The 19,987-nt window shown below is 37.6% G+C and overlaps 1 protein-coding gene across 4 annotated transcripts in view; it reads right to left on the bottom strand.

The window, feature by feature from the left end:
• The window catches only part of KAT6B (lysine acetyltransferase 6B), a 117,653-nt gene that overhangs the window by 19,963 nt on the left and 77,703 nt on the right, over positions 1 to 19,987 (bottom strand). For all 4 annotated transcript variants that reach the window (XM_050898792.1, XM_050898794.1, XM_050898795.1 and 1 more), the window contains exons 11-12: positions 16,195 to 16,356; positions 13,601 to 13,694 (exon numbers count right to left, since the gene is read on the bottom strand). In XM_050898792.1, coding sequence (XP_050754749.1) covers positions 13,601 to 13,694; positions 16,195 to 16,356 — 256 coding nt within the window. The remainder of the gene's footprint in view (positions 1 to 13,600; positions 13,695 to 16,194; positions 16,357 to 19,987) is intronic.

Genomic DNA, 19,987 nt, shown 5'->3' with positions numbered 1-19,987 from the left:
TTGTTCCATTTCCTACCATTTAGTCTGAATATTGCTCAGCACAAGAAACTAATACAAATATTCTATCATATTTTACAGTGTACTGAGTTTACAGCAAAGGTCACTGTATTTGTACGTTTTTCTACTGTTATGAAAAAGTGAAAAAAATACTTTAAACAAGTATGAGTCTCCATGAAGTGTTAAGATAGACAATTATAAGAAACTTCACCAAGAAGCAAATATATTCTCCTATTACTTAAGATTTATCTCTGAGAGCACTTCTATGATCTTGTATCTAGACAAAGGCTGGGGAAGATTCAACACTTGTGTTTTTTATTTTAACACTGTAGATGCGTTTCTGCCCATTTTAAACACTATTTTCCTATCAGGAAGTATTATATCTAGCATGAATATGCCCTCTAAACTATATATACTCGCAGCTGTTTAAGTAACAGATGACAAACTCACAGGTATTTCAACTAGTCGCTTGGTCCAGAGCAATTACATAATAAACAGGAACATCTGTACCTCAAATGCATGGTGCACCTCTGCACCAGCTATACAGATTAACTGCATTGCAAATTAGAGCAACAATACATGTAGTTAAGCATTTGGATCATATCGGTTATTCACCTCATCATGTTATGTACTTAAACAGTCAGCAATGAAGTCCACTGATCTAGTCTATCTGCCAGTGAAGTCAGATCAAAAACATCACCACTGACCAGAGCTGCTGGAGGGTAGCAAAGGGATAGGAAAAGTGTACTGATGTCACAAAAATGGGAGTCAAATAGGAGCAGGTTGCTTGGATCATAAGAACAGATTTTAGTCTACTGATCTTTCCTCAATTTTAGACTGAATGTAGCCTTCACCGCAGAAGTCCATTTAGAAACATGCACACTACATCAGCAAAATGAGAAATTAATGCTATGCTAGCATTCTGGACTTCAGTCTAATTTATAAGGATAATAGCTTTTCCTCATGCATTGTATAACTTAAACCTGTCAATCTCAGGTTCATAGTTACGCCTGCACATCACAATCACACATATAAATGTTTACATATGCTTCCACACATAGCAAAGGTATCCCAACACCACTGAAGTAACTCTCAAACAGAAGACAGAATCAAGTTACTTATGAAAGCTTTCCAGATACATACTTTAAAGATGCCAATGCACTGCTGAAAACCCTGAGCAGACAAGAGAGCCGCAACAAAATCAAATTACTGCCAGAAGTTGGAAACAGCTTGAGATCTACTTCTCAGAGGCCCCAGTCATAAAATGGAGCCTTTCTGAAAGTCGTAAGCAATAGTCTGTGCTCAAAAGATTGCCCTTATGTAATCAGCACTGTTCAACTCCTATTTATATTTTGTTAATATTTGTGTCAGAAGAAAACATATTCATGAGAATCTATCCAGAATAAAAGAAGCAACCAGTGAACTATTTGCCCTTGCATGTTCTGAGTTCTTCTCAGTCTCTTTAAAGGCCAGCCCCCACAAATGAATTACCAGACTCTGACAGATGGAATCAAGCACTTTTCCATTAAACTTTGTTTTGTTTGAAACATAACCAAATAAAGTAAGTCCCTTAATATGGAAAGGAAAAACTCGTAAGTTTTCATGCAGTGTTCTCTATCAAATGGGAGATCTGAAAGAACAGCAAGTGCTAGCAACTGTTTTTATAATACACCAGTATGTAAAGTGAAGATTTCCCTCAAACCAGCATTTCAAGTTATCCTAAGAGATTTCTGTCTTCTAAAACATCAAATATTTTGTTTTGAAATTACATGAACAAGTTGTGAAGACACAGGTTCAAAAAGGTATTTGGAAAAATCAAAACAGCTGAGTATTCAGACAGGACAGCTCAATGCAGTTAGGTCAGCTCAGCATTCCAAGTTCAGAGGTATGACCATGAGTGGAAGGCAGAAATAGGTAAGGTGAAAGTGTGAGCTTATTAAGACTTAAGATTCCTAAAACTAATTCACGTTACCATTTTTCTGTAAGTATTCTGTGTGCCTCTGAACTGTTCTTATCTATGTCAATGGGAGGAAGGTCAAAGATAGAGGACCTTAAATACATGTTAGTACCCTCTTTGAAAGCACTTTTGAGGCAGCTTCAAAGGACCCCAATGCCAAGATCCACACAAACACTATTTAAAAAAAAAAAAAAAAAAAAAAAAAGACTAGCTGTAACTTGAGATGCTTAGATCAGTGAACAACCCGCTACATTCTCTTTTCTTCTTTGTCTGGTTAAAGAAAAGCTTTCTTCTTGATGAACACAGTAAGCCAAAGATTCTCTCATTATTGTTACAAGAAATAATGCCAGCTCTCATTCCTCTCCACATCCTCAAGTAAACTCAACACAGGGGGCCCAAAACCTTTAGTTCCTTTATAGAAAGCTTCAGACAAGAGGTTAGGGCTAAACAAACGCCCTTCATGAAGGGAAGGAAAGGTAAAGATGACTGCATTACAGTCAGACCAACAAAAGGTACCCTTTGAGTGAATTAATTGGCTAACACTTATTTTACCTGCGCCAGCTGCCAGTACACCCCTTAAGTGGAGGTTCTGTGTAGGAAGGGGACTACTTATACGCGGAGTGAAAGCATAAGCAAGAGAAAAGGAACTGAAGTATCCTTAAAACCAAGACTTGTACGCACAGAGGGCATCAGTCCTGACTACCAATTGGATGAATAAATTTGTCAGTAGGTTAAGTAGTGTAGAAGATCATTAACAAGGCAGGGTTGTTCTCAAATTCATAAGCAATGTTTTATTATTTAAATTTACATTTTTAAATTACTAAATAAATGACACTGAACAGTAAATTGTTTATACAACTGTAACTATTTGTCCTGGTTTCGGCTGGTATAGAGTTAATTTTCTTCCTAGTAGCTGGTGTAGTGCTGTGTCTTGGATTTAGTATGAGAATAACGTTGATAACACACTGATGTGTTTAGTTGTTGCTAAGTAGTGTTTATACTAAGTCAAGGATTCTTCAACTTCTCAAGCCCCGCCAGCTAGAAGGCTGGAGGGGCACAAGAAGCTGGGAAGGGACACAGCCAGGACAGCTGACCCAAACTGGCCAAAGGAATATTTCATACCGTATGACGTCATGCCCAGTATATAAACTGGGGGGAGTTGCCCGGGAGGTGCAGATCACTGCTCGCGAACTAACTGGGCATCGGTCGGCGAGTGGTGAGCAACTGCATTGTGCATCACTTGTTTTGTATATCCTAATTCTTCTTGTATTATTACTGTCATTTTATTATTATTATCATTATCATTATTTTCTTTCATTTCTGTCCTATTAAACTGTCTTTATCTCAATCCGTGAGTTTTACTTTTTTCCGATTCTCTCCCCCATCCCACTGGGTAGGGGGAGTGGGCGAGCAGCTGTGTGGTGCTTAGTCGCCAGCTGGGGTTAAACCACGACACTGTTGAATGAATTTCCTTTAAGAGCTTCCATTACTTTCTGGTGTTTAACGTTGACAGGACATGAATATCATTGTTAAAAATATATCAAACATGCTCATTAGAAAATACTACCAGTTTGCCTTCTTATAGGCTCTACGTACTCCTACAAGACTCAATTGACAAGAGAGGAAGATGTACCTAGGAGGCCATGCCTAATGTAACAAGTAAACTGAATATGCCCAGAATCTTTCTGTGGCACTGAGGTCAACCAGCACAGACAGATGGCATCCATACCATTAAGCTCTGACTCTCAGCTAGAGTGTTAACCTGGCTGTTACCATAATTATCCCAGATTCATGGCTCAGCAAAATTGTTATCACACTTGGAAAGTGACAGATGCCCTGGACCAAAACTATATCAGGGATGATTTTAACAGTTTTAGAGTAGATAACCAAGTTCCAGAGCCCAAGAGCTTTTCCTATCATTGTTTTCTTCATACCTACAAAAGATAGCCTGGTAGTACTAAAGAACACGAACGAAAGCAAAATGGGGAGTCAGTACTGAGAAGTCAAAAGCCACATCTAGAAAATCACTGCAAATACTCTATTTGCTCAGATATGTAAGTGGTCACAACACACATACTCTGTAACACACAACAGAAGATGCAAACTGTGTTTGTCTTACGCGAGCAGCAAGGTATCATTGTTGTTCATTTGCTCTACTAAAGCATGCTTGAGAACAAGGAATTAAGCAAGTAAGATTTAGAAGAACGAACCAACAGATGAAAGAACTTATTAGGGAATCTCACGGTGATACCTGGTTACCCAGCAGATACAGAAACTGCGTGATAAAAAAAGCGCACATTATCTACCAAACACTGAACACAAAAATCCATCTACTACATCACATTTCAAAAAGCTAAGCCCAAGACATGGCAATTTGCTAAATATCTACTGTTACTCAAAACAGCAATGAACAAGCAAATAAAAAAAAGTTTCTTTACAAGAAGGTAGAACTGCCTGATAAAAGTGACAGCACTGGAAAAGACAGACATCCATTAAGAAAGCCACAAGGTTACCTCATTGAGGTGAGAGGTCTCACCGTGCCTCAACAGCGCGACAGGCTACAAAATACCCACTTCATCCACTGACTTGCTGCAACAGAACTACACTCTGCAGTCAAAAGTAGAAATTCCTGATCATTAAAGATGCACTACTTAATTAAAATCTGTTTTCAGCCACCAGTCTTTGGCAGATGGCTTCTCCTGTTCACTAATGCCCTATAAAGACAGCTTTGTCCAACAAACATTTGTTTTCATTGTTACCATGTTTGGCCTTGCCTTTTAGCTGTTTTCAATGCTATCTGAAATAAAGATGCTCTTCAGTTAAAACATTCTTAGCTTCTGTATCTGACGTGACATGCCCACTTTCTTTTGCGGTTCTGATAAATGCAGAGTGTCTTGAAGCTATATAAAAGTGATGCCAAGAAATCCCAAGAGGCTGATTTTCTTGGAATAATCTTAAGTCAACAAAGCTTGATTCAAAAATCTATCTTTATTCCCCCCTCATCTAAATCTCAGCTTGACAGAATGTTCCTTATTAGTTATTTAGGAGAGGCCAAACTCATGCCTTCAGGTCAGCAACATAATCAATCATCAAGTAAAGAACATAAAATAAACAGCAGCATTCAGGCTCCCTCACAAATTCACAGCTCCCACAGACAGACACTTTCAACTCCCTCTTAAAGAAAAAAGGCAGGAAAAAAGACCCGAAGATTGACACAGTGTTCTGTATTGGGGTACACAAGTAAGTCAGTCAGTAGTAAAAAAACCAAACAGAATGATTCAATATGGGCCACCAGAGGTAGTAAGTGACACAGGTCTGTTTTATACAGATCCTTAAATTTGTGGTGTTGGCTTTGTCAGTGTAGTTTGAGAATACATTTTTCCAATAAAGCCCATTAAAAAAAAAAATCCTGTTTCTCTCCACCCTCAGCCTGTCATTTTCACCCTCCATTGTTTGCCACACCCTCAGCAGTAACAAAACAGTTCTTTCAGGATTGTAATGTGAGAAAGGGAATGCTGAAATGCTCTTCGTTAAAATAAATTTTATCTTAAAAAATATATGGTCCCACTTCATCCCCATCTCAATTCTGTTTACAGATCACAGCAAAGTATAATTGTAAACAACTTTTTTTAAAAGTGTGTTTATTCCTAGATTGTATTTCTGCTATATTTCAGTATTTGTTACAGCAAACTGTAAAACATCTGAACACCAGCCTTTGGAAAAGAACAGTGTAAGGGGTGTTTACAGAAAGAGTTCATCATTCCACAGACACCCTAGTTTTTCAAATGTTATTTCTACTGCATATCTGTATTTGATTAAAGTACTTATACATTTAAAAAAAATTCCTTCTGATTTTCTTAAAGTAGTTTTTCCAAAATATTACTTTCTGGCCAATGCATTATTTCCCATGACCAGATTAAGGAATTTAGAAATTCTATATAAACACATACCAAAGAAGTAGATCCAACCACTTCCAGCCCAGTGCAGCTTGGGCCTAGCTCTAAAGAGCAGTCAGGTATCAGAAGTGGTTCCCAGCAGTTCCATAAGCATACCAGAACTTACATGCCATACATGTGAACACATTGATCTCTCGTAATGGATTTGCTCCATTACAGCATTCATCTTTACCTTTTTTTTTCCCAGCCTGCTTTGTTTTCCAGAAGTTAATTTATGAATTAGTACAAAGAACACAAGTTTCCTCAGTTCAAGGTCTGTGTCTTGTTTCCAGCTGAATACAGAGTTTTAAATCAGTTACCTGCCCCCAAACCTGTTACTACAAGGCAAGTCTACACAGCTACTTAAACGAACACAAGCTAAGGCTACACAAAGAAACTGTGTGAATTCAATTCATCATAATGAAGAAGAAAACTATATGTCTTTTCATTACTTCTGCCCTCTTTTGCCCTTTTAGTACTTCTGTTAATAGTCTGTCATTGTTTCTGTGTTCAAGTATTCTTAAAAGAAGAAACAACACCATTTCCATACTGTAATGGCTTTACTCGTTTGCCTCATTCCAGCTTCCTACCAAAAAATGAAAGCCCTTCAGTAAAGAAAATTTGTCACCTTTTCCAAGGCTCTTCCTTTACTGATATAATACTTTCTCAGAGCCTGTAAAAAAACTCAGGCAGCATTTTTACTCTATTCCACCACTTAATTCCAACACATATTTTGTATTTTTAAAAAGTTACTCATCTTCAAAACAGAGATGACATTTTCTCAAATACTAGTATCATCTATCAGCCCTAAACGACAGGCCACATGTTAGTCCATGACTAGTTTCATGTTCTGTTCAACTTGGGGTTTTTTTGGATGACTGCACAAACATGGTGCTTCACCAGAATTCATTGCTTTCAGGTTTCCACAGGGGAATAACCTAATTTGCTGCTAAAGCAGAAAGTCTAGAAACACTACGGCAGCAATCAGAGTTATGAAATTAATCTTTTGGCACAGCAACATTTGCAAACCTTCTTAATATACCAAGGTACCACAAAGCCAGTGCAGAAGGTGGAACTAGAAGAAGAGCTCAGTGTTCAAACTGCAACTGGCCATGGAAAGCTCAACCCTGACTCTTTCTGAAGACACTGCAAACACCCAAGACATAGTAATGGACATGAGTGAGAAAACTAGGCCCAAAATTGTCTAAAAGAAATTCTTATTTTCAATCAAAAATAATCTTTTGTCTGTATCAGAAGACAGAGCTTTTAAAGTATCGGATGAGGAAGTTTGAAATAACTAGTTGATCCTAGAAAAGAAATGCTGTTTGAACTGAGCATATCCAGAAATAAGCAGTTTTATTTTTGACCGACATTCATGTTTTTCTTCAAGCTTAGCAGAAACCAACTCTCTTCCCTTTCGCAGAAAAACTGATTTTACAGGCTAGACCAGCTCTTTACCAAACTCGCAGGGAGAACAAAATTGCAATAAAGACCAGAAGAAAATCTCATACTCTTCACAGTCTCCTTAAACTGTGCCTGTAGACTAGCCTAGGTTTCATGCAATGCTGTTTTCTCAGCTTGTTTCAAAACTGTCTCAAAACTGCTGGCAATAAGAAATAAACCCACTGTCCCCATTCTCATCAATACAGGTTCGTTACATGTCGATGTTTGTGGGACAGCTTTTGTGCCTAAAGTAACTCTCTGGACTCAGTCCACAATGCTTACCACTTCTGCACAACTGAGCCCTAAGAAATTAAGATCTTCCAGATTTCCATAGAGAGATGCAGATCTTCTGAAACAAGTGCAAACTGGAAAGAATTCAAGAATGCACTTTACAAAGGTGTCCATCCTTTTTTTGCCTATTCACTGCCCCATCACCGTCCCTTACTTCTCAATGAAAGTGCATACGGGATCATGATGTGATCTGGGTTTAACAAACACCTTTGAGGACATCTGTCCTTACTCCCCATCCACTTTTAGCCCAGAATATTTCACTGATTCAGCTTTTGTGCACAAAAGCCCCTAAACGGTCGCATATGGACAAGCGATTGTAGGAATTTGCAGTGGAAAAGACAGGACTAGAACTGAGATCAAAGAAACAGGCTGTAGTTCCAGATCTTCAATCAAGTTCTTCAAAGCTGAAAACGGCAAATGAACATGCCGCCCCACCAAATCTTGTTCACAGGCCTTTGCTGAGCCATTTCATATCGAGAAGCAATGTAAGCTAATGAAAGTTGCCACTAACCTAACTGAATTTGAGCAAAAAAAGTGGATCTCTCTCTCTCACTGTCACCAATTTATAAATACCAGTAGCAGTACTGACCTCCTTTATCAATTGCTCTGATGCTTACTCATGAAAAGCATTTAGGAGGAAAAACATAACTTTTCATTAACAGTTTAGTTTCCCTTTAGTTGTAGAGCCAACTTTTTGTTCCTCTCATCCCTTGGAAATGTGCCTTCCCTGGTGTTATACATTAGCCATTGCACAAGTGCTGCTACTGCTGGTACTCTGCTGCTTCTGCAAATCAGGACTTGAAGATTTACTCACCTGTTTGAATGGAACAAGAAAAAAAAATACTCGACCAAGAAACATATACCAGATCTGGGGAAATGAGCAAACAAGGACATTTAACAGAGCCACTTTTCCTACATCAGAATACAACTCCTCAAGTAATATAAATTCTGTTTGTTTCTTCTACTGCCAGACTTGAATTGTCGTTCCCTATCATAGTCTCCTCACAAAAAAACTGAGTTACACATCCCAGAAGGGAATCAGGGGTTAGTTCAAGCTAGTGGAAAAAAAAAAAGCCATTAAAAGTTGCACGCAATAAATGATACAGAAGGTCAAAAAGTCAGCACCAACTTACCTAAACATACAGACAAGTGAAACAAAAAACCCCACAACCCCAACACAAAACAAAGAACATATGTAGCCCAAATAGAGTCCCAGCATCATTAAAACAGGTTTCCTCTCTCGAGCAAGAATAATCATTTCACAATGAACAGATAAACCAAATGAAAAGAACGAATTCTGAAGGGGAGGAAGAAACTGCTACCATCAATTGGACCAGAAACACCCTGAAGATAAATAACAAAAGGCTATCAAGGACTTTGCTCTCCTCAGCATTGAACCCAGTTGTTACTGTGATGAAAATGAACCATCAACATACTAGCCAGCATAGCTGGAAAGGATTATCCTAATATCGTCACATGCATTTTTTTCCTCCAACTGCTGCTAGGCCTCCAGCATGGAATTTGCAATCCAGTAAGCAGAAATATGGGACTGATGAGATGAGCTTTGTGAGGAAGTGTGAATCAAAAGATTGCTTTAAATTTACAGAAAACAAATACAAAATACTGCAGTATTCCATTCTAGTAATATTGAACTCTGTGTTAGATATGCCAAATAAAGAAATACTAATATTTTTTGGCACTGCAGCCTAATGAATAGAAATAGAAAGCATATGAAGATTCTAGGCTTTGTGAGAGCTCAAATCAAGAAAGTAAAGAAAACCTTCTTGTATAGAGAAGCTGCTGAAGTTTATAAAAGAAATGGGACTGCATGGACACAAGCAGCTACAACACTGTAGCTTCAGTGCTTGCACTGTCAAAACCACAACAGCAATGCAGGCTGAACTGACAGAGAACACATAAAGGCTTGCCCAAATGCAAGTATATATAATCCTCATGACAGGAATGACAGCTGTGTATCACCGCAAATGGACATGAAGTGAAACAAACCCACAATGGGATCTTACACAATAAAAGCCTGCTCTCTGCTTTATTTCTGGATCAACTTAAGCTGGAGTCTACTTGTCCAAAATTTAATTTGCAGCAAATACAAAAGATTGATGCAGAAGTCAATTATTCTCCCTCAGGTACAACCCTGCAATCACAATCTAGTCAACCTCACAAAATACAAGAAGAACAAGGAAATGAAAACAAAACAAAAAGCCCAAACCCATGAAGTTTGGCAAGAATGATCAGTCCTGTAAAAGGCAGGAAGGTATCAATATAACAAGCAAATCAAGACCCTTATTCATTTTCAGGAACTGCTTTTGTACATTTAGATACACTCCAAGTAAAAATTAGGTTCCCTATGTGAAAAATCAACAGACTGTTATAAAATAGTATTTAATAAAGCATACTCAGTGTAAACAAAATGAAGACTTCATGTAAACCGTTTTGTCTTCAGTATGACATGCTTCTAGAAAATAAAAAAGGTTAAACTGGTTTTATCTTAAAGTGAATTAAGCAAAATGAAGCAGTATCAAGTCTGCAATTTTACAAATCAGTTTCACTGTTTGATAAATATTTAGAACTAAACTTTTTCCCATTTCTAACAGCCCAACAAGTTTCTATCTGTCAAAACCCATAACTTCCCCACCAGAAAAAAAAAAAAAAAAAATCTTACCAGGCTTTAAAAAAAAAAAAAAAAAACAAAAACCAAAACCAGAAAAGATACATACGCACATATTGTGTTTTTAAAAACATTTCTGTTTAAGTGACCAATGACATACAGAAAACTACACATGAAATTTTTGCTGAAGACAATCAGACTAGAGAACTCAGGCATTTTACAGCACTCTTTCTTCTCATACAAGTTAAAGTACTCTTCCTAAAAATCTTTTTTCCACATGTGAAATTATAGATTCCTGAAGAGATAGAAAGATAGACCTTACACAAAAGCTTTACGTTGGTGTCTACAGAGTAAGAAATAACAGTATTATCAGTTTCTATTTGAAATATAGATAAGTTTAAATGTAGTTAACAAAAAGTTGGAAAAAAAAAAATCAATGGTCAGAAAACAAATACATGTTTTTCTTGTAGCAAAATAAAAGAATTTATTTTGCCTTGCAAGTTATAGGATGACCACATCGACTCATCTGTAAAGATTAAATTAGTTCAAGACAGAAGAAGAATGCATCACAATCTGAACAAACAAATGCATTTCACTTACCAAAAAAGAAGCAAATTCTGTACCACAAAGTACATTTTCACCAGACTGCTGACACAGCAGAAGTTGTGTAGTGACTTAAGGCTGTGTTCTTTCCAGCCTTTCTAACTGTCAAGTGTCTAGATATACACAAAGTAATGTAAGCAGTCAACTGCTTGCACACAGTTCTTGAGACCTTCCCTTTTGTGGTTTCTAACTATCATTTTCTGAAAATTACTTGCTCAGTTACATTTTTATTATTTTAGTCTAAAACCTCTTCTGGTTACTGTTACAAAAAAAAAAGACAAGTGCCAGTGACTGCTTCACAGAATTCAAAATAGAGCAGTTTAGATGCGTTACCTGCATAACAAATGAAGACTTAACATTCAGAGCATAAAATTTGTCTTCCAATAACTTTATGAGAACATGACAATCTAGATAGTGTTACTGGCAAAAAAATGTTTTAAACTATGATAAACTTGCTCTGTTCAAGATTAGAATAATAACTGGGGTTTTGTTATATCCCATCTTCTCAAGCCAGTTAGAACAACTTATTCTCAGGAGATCACAAGTGAACAGAAATGGTGAAGTACAAAGAAGATGGTAGTCAGTCAATTACAATATAGGAGGTAGAAACACAAATAAAATTCCAAGAAAAAAGTAAATAACTGATTTTGAAGAGTTTTTGTGTGAAGACAGATTTTGGGCTCACTAATCCAGATGAGGCTATGGCTGCCCCATTTAATGGCATTCAGCCTCCATCCTGCAAAAGGATATAAATACCACCTAAGAAAACAAGCCTTGAAGTTTTACCTTCCTTTCTACACCTAGGGAAAACCAGCCACAAGCAGTTCTCTCACTACCTTTTAGTTTGCACCTCACTCTCACTACAGAGCCAGACTTTCTCAGTCACCTCTTGGTTCTTCATTCTGTTGGAAACTGAGATAGTCTGATTCCCAGTTAGTTAAGGGAACCTCTGTCCAGAAAACAAAGGGAAAACACTGTGAAGGACTGACTGTGTGCTCACAAAGCGGGCAGTCTGTTAGCTACAGCAGAAGCTAAAGCTGATCTCTGGACCATGCCCAGCATGTATACAGCTGCAGCCTACACCTGTGATATGAACACGTCTGCAAAGAGGAAAGTCGTAAGAATAGCACCAGATAAGCTTCAAGCTAAGGATACCATTAGGTCATGTTGCAAGTTATCACAGAAATCCTAATGATTCAAACAACCTGATGTGTTTCCAGATTTTTCCAGAAAGGTAAAAGGGACAGAACACCCTACTTGTTTTTCCAGATTAAGTAGCACATGGCACAGTAACAAACAGAGCACAGATCAAGAGAGACACAGCATATCCACATCCAGACCTTCTGTGGAATCTACAAGCTTCATAGCTGTGCCATCGGTTTGTAGACATAACTATTGCAAACTCTACCAGAATGTTTGTTGAGAGTGCTTTTTTTGAAAGACACCACAGAGTAAAAAACAAAGAAAAAGCCTAGAAGTACTTACCAGTTGTGCCCAGCTAGAGTTCCCCATCTCCTTTTGCAAGAAGAGATCCTAATCCTAAAACAGGGCCAAATTCTACCTAAGTAAGCTTAAAGTTCACTCCGTAGTTCCAGAAATATGCAGTACTTCTCACTGCCTTTCCTAAAAGGTTGCAGAAGGCACACAATGGAACAGCTCCATTGATGGCTACATTTCAATGGTGGATTAAGCGGTCCAGAACCATCCTTACCTAACTCACAGGGGTATAGTGAAGACTGTTTATAAAGCCATACAATGATGAGACATACTCAGTATCTTTATGAACTCTAGTGTAGTCATGCTGGGTAGAACACTGCAAGACACAGAACTTGAAAACTCTACAGTTACAAATTATTGTCTTTGTCCTGCTGTTATACTGCCACGTATTATTATTTGCATTTTAATGTTCTTGGATGCACCTTCAGGGCAGGAATCCTATTATCTTAACTATCTCTATTGTCATGTAATTCTACAGTGCTTCAAAACCCATGAGTAATAGTGAAAACTAACCTTATACAATATACACTAATTCCTTATCATCCTCTCTCTAAATTACAGTAGAAAGTTGGATTCAGTAGTACTGAGGACACTCAGCTGAGAAGTTTCTTTAGACAATTTTGTTTGGAGTTTCATTGCAGCTTAAAGTTTTGGTGAATAATAAATCTATATTTAAACAAGTGTGCCTGAAACTTTCTACCAGGTCAGACAACTCAGCAAAATAAAGCAGCAAGTACATATACAGCCATGAGCACCTACGCTTTTTTTAGTAACAATTTCTGCTAAGGAAGTGATGAACTTGAAGACAAAACCCAAAATACATTCCTTCTATGTGGCAATTCTTCAGCTAAAACAGTTTTTTAGCTAAAAGAAGATATAAGTTAGAAATATTAGAATGTAGAGAATGCCTTGGACTAACACCTTCTTAGCTATAATCACAAATAATTGCCTCTTCTTATACTAATGAGCAAGGCAAAATGGAAAGTAATTTAGACAATTCATTCAGGGTAATAGCTTTGTGAGCTAATATTACTGCTGAGAGATCCATTCTCAATTTCCTCAAGTACAATAACAGCAGCAGTAAGTTTTTCACTTCAGGGAGCTTTTCTAGCCTATGTAAATATAAACAGAAATCCTGTTATCTATTGATAAAAACAACAAAGCAAGTTAAATAAAGTTTCATATGTTACAATTGCTTGTAACAGCCATCAGCTCCCTGGATCACAAGCGTAAATAAAACACTTCACTTACTGAAATCAATGAGAAACCTTCCAAATCCTTGCCTTTGGTATTGGGGCATGATCATTATGCAGGAGACATTGTACTTCTGCTGGCAAAGCTTTTCCTGTGGGAAGGAGAAACAGATCAAGTACGTCAAAGCACTGCTGAAGTGGGCAATTGCCTGCACCTGCCACTGTCCTTGTAAAATACCCCAATAAGGTGAACAGATGCATGGGGTCAGTACCAAAGTCAAATAATTCCACATTAATATTTAATTATAAGAAGGAATTATCAAACATACCCTTCAAAATATTTTATTAGTTAACTACTTGGCATCTCAAAAATTAAATACATTGTTTAAACAGCACAATGAAGTTTAAGTGCTGTAAAGGAGGAGGATGGGAAGAAAGGGGAAATATTTTCATGCTTCACTGACCATTCTGTCTAGGATATAAAAGTGGAAAATAACATCCATACACATGGTGAAGTTGTATTTTCTGCAATTGCTACACTAAGTGCCTGCTGGTTTCCATCCTTATTTTGTCTTCTCTCTCTGAATGAGTATGGGGTCAGGGTGGAGGGGAGGAACCCCATACCCATAAAACTAAGAAGTTACACTTGAAGCATACTAACTTCTTTAAAGCTGAATGCTTCTCACCTGAATCAAATCAAGCAGAATGCTCAGAAGCCAGAGCTCTTTCAGACAGAATGAAGTCATATAACATACAGGCAATGGAGGCAAATATTACACTGATTGTTTAAGACAAAGGAAGGAAGAATCTAAACTAGGAAGCTGTTCTAACAATATAAGGTTATAGGTTCTTTCAGATTTATTGATAAAAGGAAGAGCCTTGAAATCTTGTTACCTTTAAAAGACTACACACAAACCCCCCCCCAAAATCAGCACTAGGTAGTTTTGAGGGAGACCAAATAAATCAACCAAAAATATCCAGGTCAGCATAACTGACAAGAAGTTGTGGCAAGCACATGTATAAAGACACCACCTATGACTTCAGCCTCCACACATAAGATGACACCAGACCAGTGATGACACCAACAGAATCACATGCCAGTACGCTGGTTTCCAAACACTTCTTCAGCTGTGAGAGCAGATACCCACACCATATTTTGCAAGGTTTCTTAGTTTCTATGGTGTGGTGAAGTATTTTCTCTGTACAGTCTTCTCAAACTCTCAAGACTGCTGCTAGTACGAAGTTCACATCCTGGCAACGTATTTGTAATCAGAGAAGAAAAGCCAGAGCATTTCTGCCAGCAAGAGCACACACATGCACACACATGGTTTTTAAAAGAAAAAAAAAGAAAAAAGAAAGAAAAAAAGAAAAAAAAGGGCGGGGGCAGGACACACACACATGTAACCCAGTAAATAATTTGAGATGAAGTTTTTTTCCTAAGTTTTGGTAGCTAAAACATTTGTGATCAGATGTGACAAACACACTGGCCAAAAGCAACAGGGGTGAAGCGGGGGAAGAAAATGCATCCTTGCTGAAAGAAGGAACAAACACCAAGAGAGACTCGCCTTAACACCTGTGGTATCTTAAATAACTCTAGAAAATACTTGCCTATATCAGAGTTGACATGTTTATATGCCACAAGAACTTCTGACTGACATAAAAGACAGCGCAAATTGTGCCTACACATCTCACTGTTACTTTAATCCCAGCAAGGCCCACATCTTGAAAGGAATTGGTCAGACCCCCAAAAGAGCACTGTATAATATGCAGGTACTCTGACAAGATTTTTAGACTTCTTCAAAATACTATCTTCATACAAATCGCTTCTTAAAGAAAATTATATGGGTGGTAGGAGGTGGTGATACTAGGTGCAAGAAGTACTGAATTTCTGAGTAACTGTACCAATTCATCACACTTCTTATGGACAAATTATGGACAACAATGGAAGCTTTTCCTGTTGCAGGCACATCTAATTATACTTCACCATTATTTTTGGTCATCTTTGTCAAGACAGTCCACATAAGTACTATTTTTGTCTATAGCAGCCATCTATTGCTTTAAAATTCAAAGCAAAACCACAACCAACAGAGACATCCACTCTAAAGAAGGCATCCACCATAAAATTAGGCTATGCATTCTTACATTCGGTGCAACGAATAACTGCATTAGATCAGACTGTACACAGGAGATGAACACAGCTAGCCATTTATGTCTAAATGGCCAGCTTGAACTGCTAGCAGTAAAACCATGAAAACACATCAACATTTCAAATACCTAGCACTTTCAGAAGTTAGACTTGGTATACTATTGCAAAAATGGGAGGGAAAGGAAAAAGATTTAATTTCCAACTGAAACCACAACACATTCTGGAAACAAATAAAACCAACCAAACAAACAAAAAACCCCCAAACCAACAAAAAAAACCCAAAACCAATGCATGTGGCTGAATGCACATACAATTTCTCAATTTGCATCAGTCTTTGAGACAAGAAAGTACAAGTGTATTTGAGACAATGCACATTATATTTGAGATTTACAGAGAAGATTTCAAGCTTCTGAATTGTTTTTCTTTGCTGTTGGCACAAGTATTAAGGAGACTAGGAAATTACAAATGCTTAAAAAAAAAAAAACAAACCACTTTTTTTTTTTTACCTTAGAAAAATATCCAACTAAATGGCAGCCTTTCTCATCATTTTTTGTAAGGACATAGAAGAGGAATGGTTCAACATCATAATACAAGGTTTTGTGGTCCAGAAAGAGCTTAGCTAACAAACAAAGATTCTGACAATAAATTTTGCTCACATTTCCATCAACCTAGAAAGCAAGACAGATGCAGTTATTTCCAATGCCACCAACATGTTAGGACAAAATAACTTATTGAATCAATCATATCCTAGAAGGAAATGTGAACAATATGGTGTTACAGAAAAAAAACCCCAACATGTTAAGGTTCAGAAGAGAAATGCCCCAGCTTCTTGTTAAATAAGAATTCTCCAGTTAGTACGAATTACTTTGCATTTGTAAGTATCCTCCAAGTATCTGGATTTATTAAACAAAGTAACCTCATCTTTTAACTGTTCAAGTTAGACTTACCTCTTTCACTTCATTCCTGGAATGAAAATGAGTATGGCTAGCAGACAACAAAAATGTACTAGTCAAAACTATATTAAACTGTGGTTTGCTAGAAGGCAGTGGTGTACAACAATTAAAAAAACCCCAAAACAATGAAGTATATTCTGTTGAATCCTTAAGGTGTAAGGCCAATGAATGAGTTGCCAATTACGCACCAATCGCAGCAATGTTTTAGATAAATTAGACAAGACAAAATTTCTATGCCAGGATAAAACGCTAGTGAGTGAGAGCAGTAAATTTTCAGGCTAGGTACTACAATTGGTCTAGGTATGTTACAAGTGTAAAGAGTCAAGCTGTGACTCGCTACAGAAAAGCCAGACACAGATGCAGATTTCCTACATCAATTAGTTGCTCCCTGAAAGGGAAGGCTCAGTCAAAGGCAACAGCATTTTTGAAACAATCTTCTTAACAGAAAGGTTTGCTTGAACTGATGTTCTTCGATAAAGTCACTAGCTATATTTCATTCACAGAGACAGCCAAGTGGTATGCACACCATGCTGAAAAAGAAGTCATATTCTATTCTAATTTATTTTTAGTAAGAATCCTAGTTATAAATCTGAGTAAAACCCAACCTTTAGGATATATTTAGGGATTTCAAGGTGACTTCAGTAGTATAGTCGCATTATCTGGATTAAAGAAAAAACATTTAATGGACAGCTACTGCTCCTAAAGGCATCAGAATAAACTTGCATACAGCACTCAAGAACCTATCAAATACATTAAGCTCTCATACAACTCACTCCATTGTCCAGATGCTTTTTATTCCTTTTCACACTTATTAGCAAGTGTGCAAATTAAATGTGAACATTAGGCAAGTAGAAATCATCACTGGGTAAGCCATAACCCTGAAAACCCAAATTATGTAAGCTATCTATCTTTTTCAGTAAGAACATTTGTACAGAAATGTAAAAAACTTCCTAAATTCCAGGCAAACACAGCTTGTTCATCAGTTTTAAATGCGAGGGGCGGGGGGGGGGACGGACACACGGACGGACGACAGGACGCGACAACACGACACGGGACTGCAAGTTCAAAAGTAAGCATCTGTCAAAAGTTTCTTGGCTACAGCCTAGTAGTAAACTATGTCAAAGTCTTCTCTCAAATCTGTCAAATTCATGCTCTGGGCAGAGGTACCTAAATCTTAAGTGCCAAACTAATTTCTATTTCTCTCAAAAACAGAAAGCATGAAGGAAACCACAAACCCTTCATTCTGCCTAATAGAAAATGAGTGCACAGAATTCCTGAAAGTATTTATGAGGAAGGAGATCAACTTATGAGTAAGTTTCTACAGTTATCAGAGTAACAACTGACATTAACCTTTGAAACAAAAAAACCACTTTATTTCAAAAGTCTTAACATAAGTGCTTATTGAAGCACCTAAAATAGAGAAAGGGAATAAAAGCACCTAAAACAGAGAAAGGGAATAAAAGCACTGGAGGAAGAGTTGGGACATTGCTTTCACATGCACCTTGTTTTCCATGTGTTTTTTGTGTCAATCCCCCACCTTCCCAGACCTGTATTTCACTTTATTTTTTTTAAGAAGTTTTTATTCACATGTTGGCAGTAGCTAATGAGAATAAACTGGAAAGCAGGATTTGCCTATTGTATGTTGCACAATTCTTAACACCTGCTAATAGAGAAAACCTAAGTTATTTTGGACTGACTAGGACAATTTTGTTTCTTAACAGGAAAAGAGTTAAGGCTGTTTACAACTTAAGTCTTTTGCTGGCAGATCTACAATCTTTATAAAAAACTGCCCAAGTCAGGAAGGAAGCAATCTTGATGCAGATAGCTATTTTTTTAATAGCACAAAAACAAACAAGTGAACCAAATATTAAGATCTTGTTCTAATTTAAGTAAGGACTTCAAGACTGCATCTACCATTGCCATTATCTGTTCAAACAATGACCAAGCACAACAGACATTTATACAATATGAAAACACAAGTTTCAAGTAGAATCTATGATACTTGCAATTAAAAAGAAGTTATCAGTATACACATCGAAATACTGCTGTTGAGAAACAGCTTCAAAAGAAGTCCTAGTAACCCCAGCAGTCTTTTCTGTTAATGCAGTCAGTAACAACTCTTGAGAAATAGGAATGTGGAGGTGTCCTGGTTTTGGCTGGGACAGAGTTAATTCTCTTCTTAGTAGCTGGTACAGTGCTGGGTTTTGGATTTAGTGTGAGAATGATGTTGATAACACGCTGATGGTTTAGTTGTTGCTAAGTAGCGCTTATCTTAAGCCAAGGACTTTCCAGTTTCCCATGCTCTGCCAGCAAGCAGGTGTGCAAGAAGCTGGGAGGGAGCAGAGCCGGGGCAGCTGACCCAAACTAGCCAAAGGGGTACTCCATACCATAGAACATCATGTCCAGTATATAAACAGGGGGGAGTTGGCCAGGAGGGGCAGATCACTGCTCGGGCATCGGTCAGCTGGTGGTGAGCAACTGCATTGTGCATCATTTGTCTTTTCTTGGGTGTTATTTCTCTCTTTTTTTTTTTTCTGTTATATTCCTTTTCATTACTATTATTATTATAATATTATTATTATTATTCTTAGTTAGTAGTGTATTTTATTTTATTTTAGTTATTAAACTGTTCTCATCTCAACCCACGAGTTTTACCTTTTTTTCCCCCCTCCTCCCCATCCCACTGGAAGGGGGGAGGGGGAAGCGGCTGCGTGGTGCTTAGTTGCTGGCTGGGGTTAAACCACAACAGGAGGTTAATGCATTGCTTTAATAACTGCAGGTATGCTATCTGAAACACAGAATTCTATTGTCCAGGACATCCTTAAAATCTCAAACTTTAAAAGAAGTTGTCTCCCGAGAGAATAAGTTAGATTATAAAAGAATACATACCTACAAGCTCAACTCTGGACTTTCTAAATTAAAGGCAGTGTGTTCTGGCCAAAGTTGACCTGAACCTCCGTCACCCAACCAGGATGTTTCAGGGCAAGTTCCTCAAACATCCAAAAGGAAGGCAAAAAGCACTTAGTAGCTACATTTGTGTTTTTAGAACAATACACAAGAAACTGCTTTGCTTGCTTTTACACATTGGAAGCATCTACATTACAATTAGTATTCTCCCTACACCCAAGATACTCAAATAGCCAGAAATGTATGGGTGCAAGAGGTACTTTTGCTGAGAAGGGAAAGGCAATCCAGTCAAAGGGCTTCCATTGCAGTCCCCATCTAAGATGCATGCTATACAAGTATCTTAAGAGGCTGGCTAATGCATGAAGTACAAGTAAAGAAAGTAAGACTTGTGAGAGAACATGGCAGAGTGGAACAGGACAGAGAAGATGGACTTGTTTTT

Source organism: Gymnogyps californianus, chromosome 6, assembly GCF_018139145.2.
Source record: "Gymnogyps californianus isolate 813 chromosome 6, ASM1813914v2, whole genome shotgun sequence".
Classification (NCBI taxonomy): Eukaryota; Metazoa; Chordata; class Aves; order Accipitriformes; family Cathartidae; genus Gymnogyps; species Gymnogyps californianus.
This window is presented reverse-complemented; position numbering and strand designations above follow the sequence as displayed.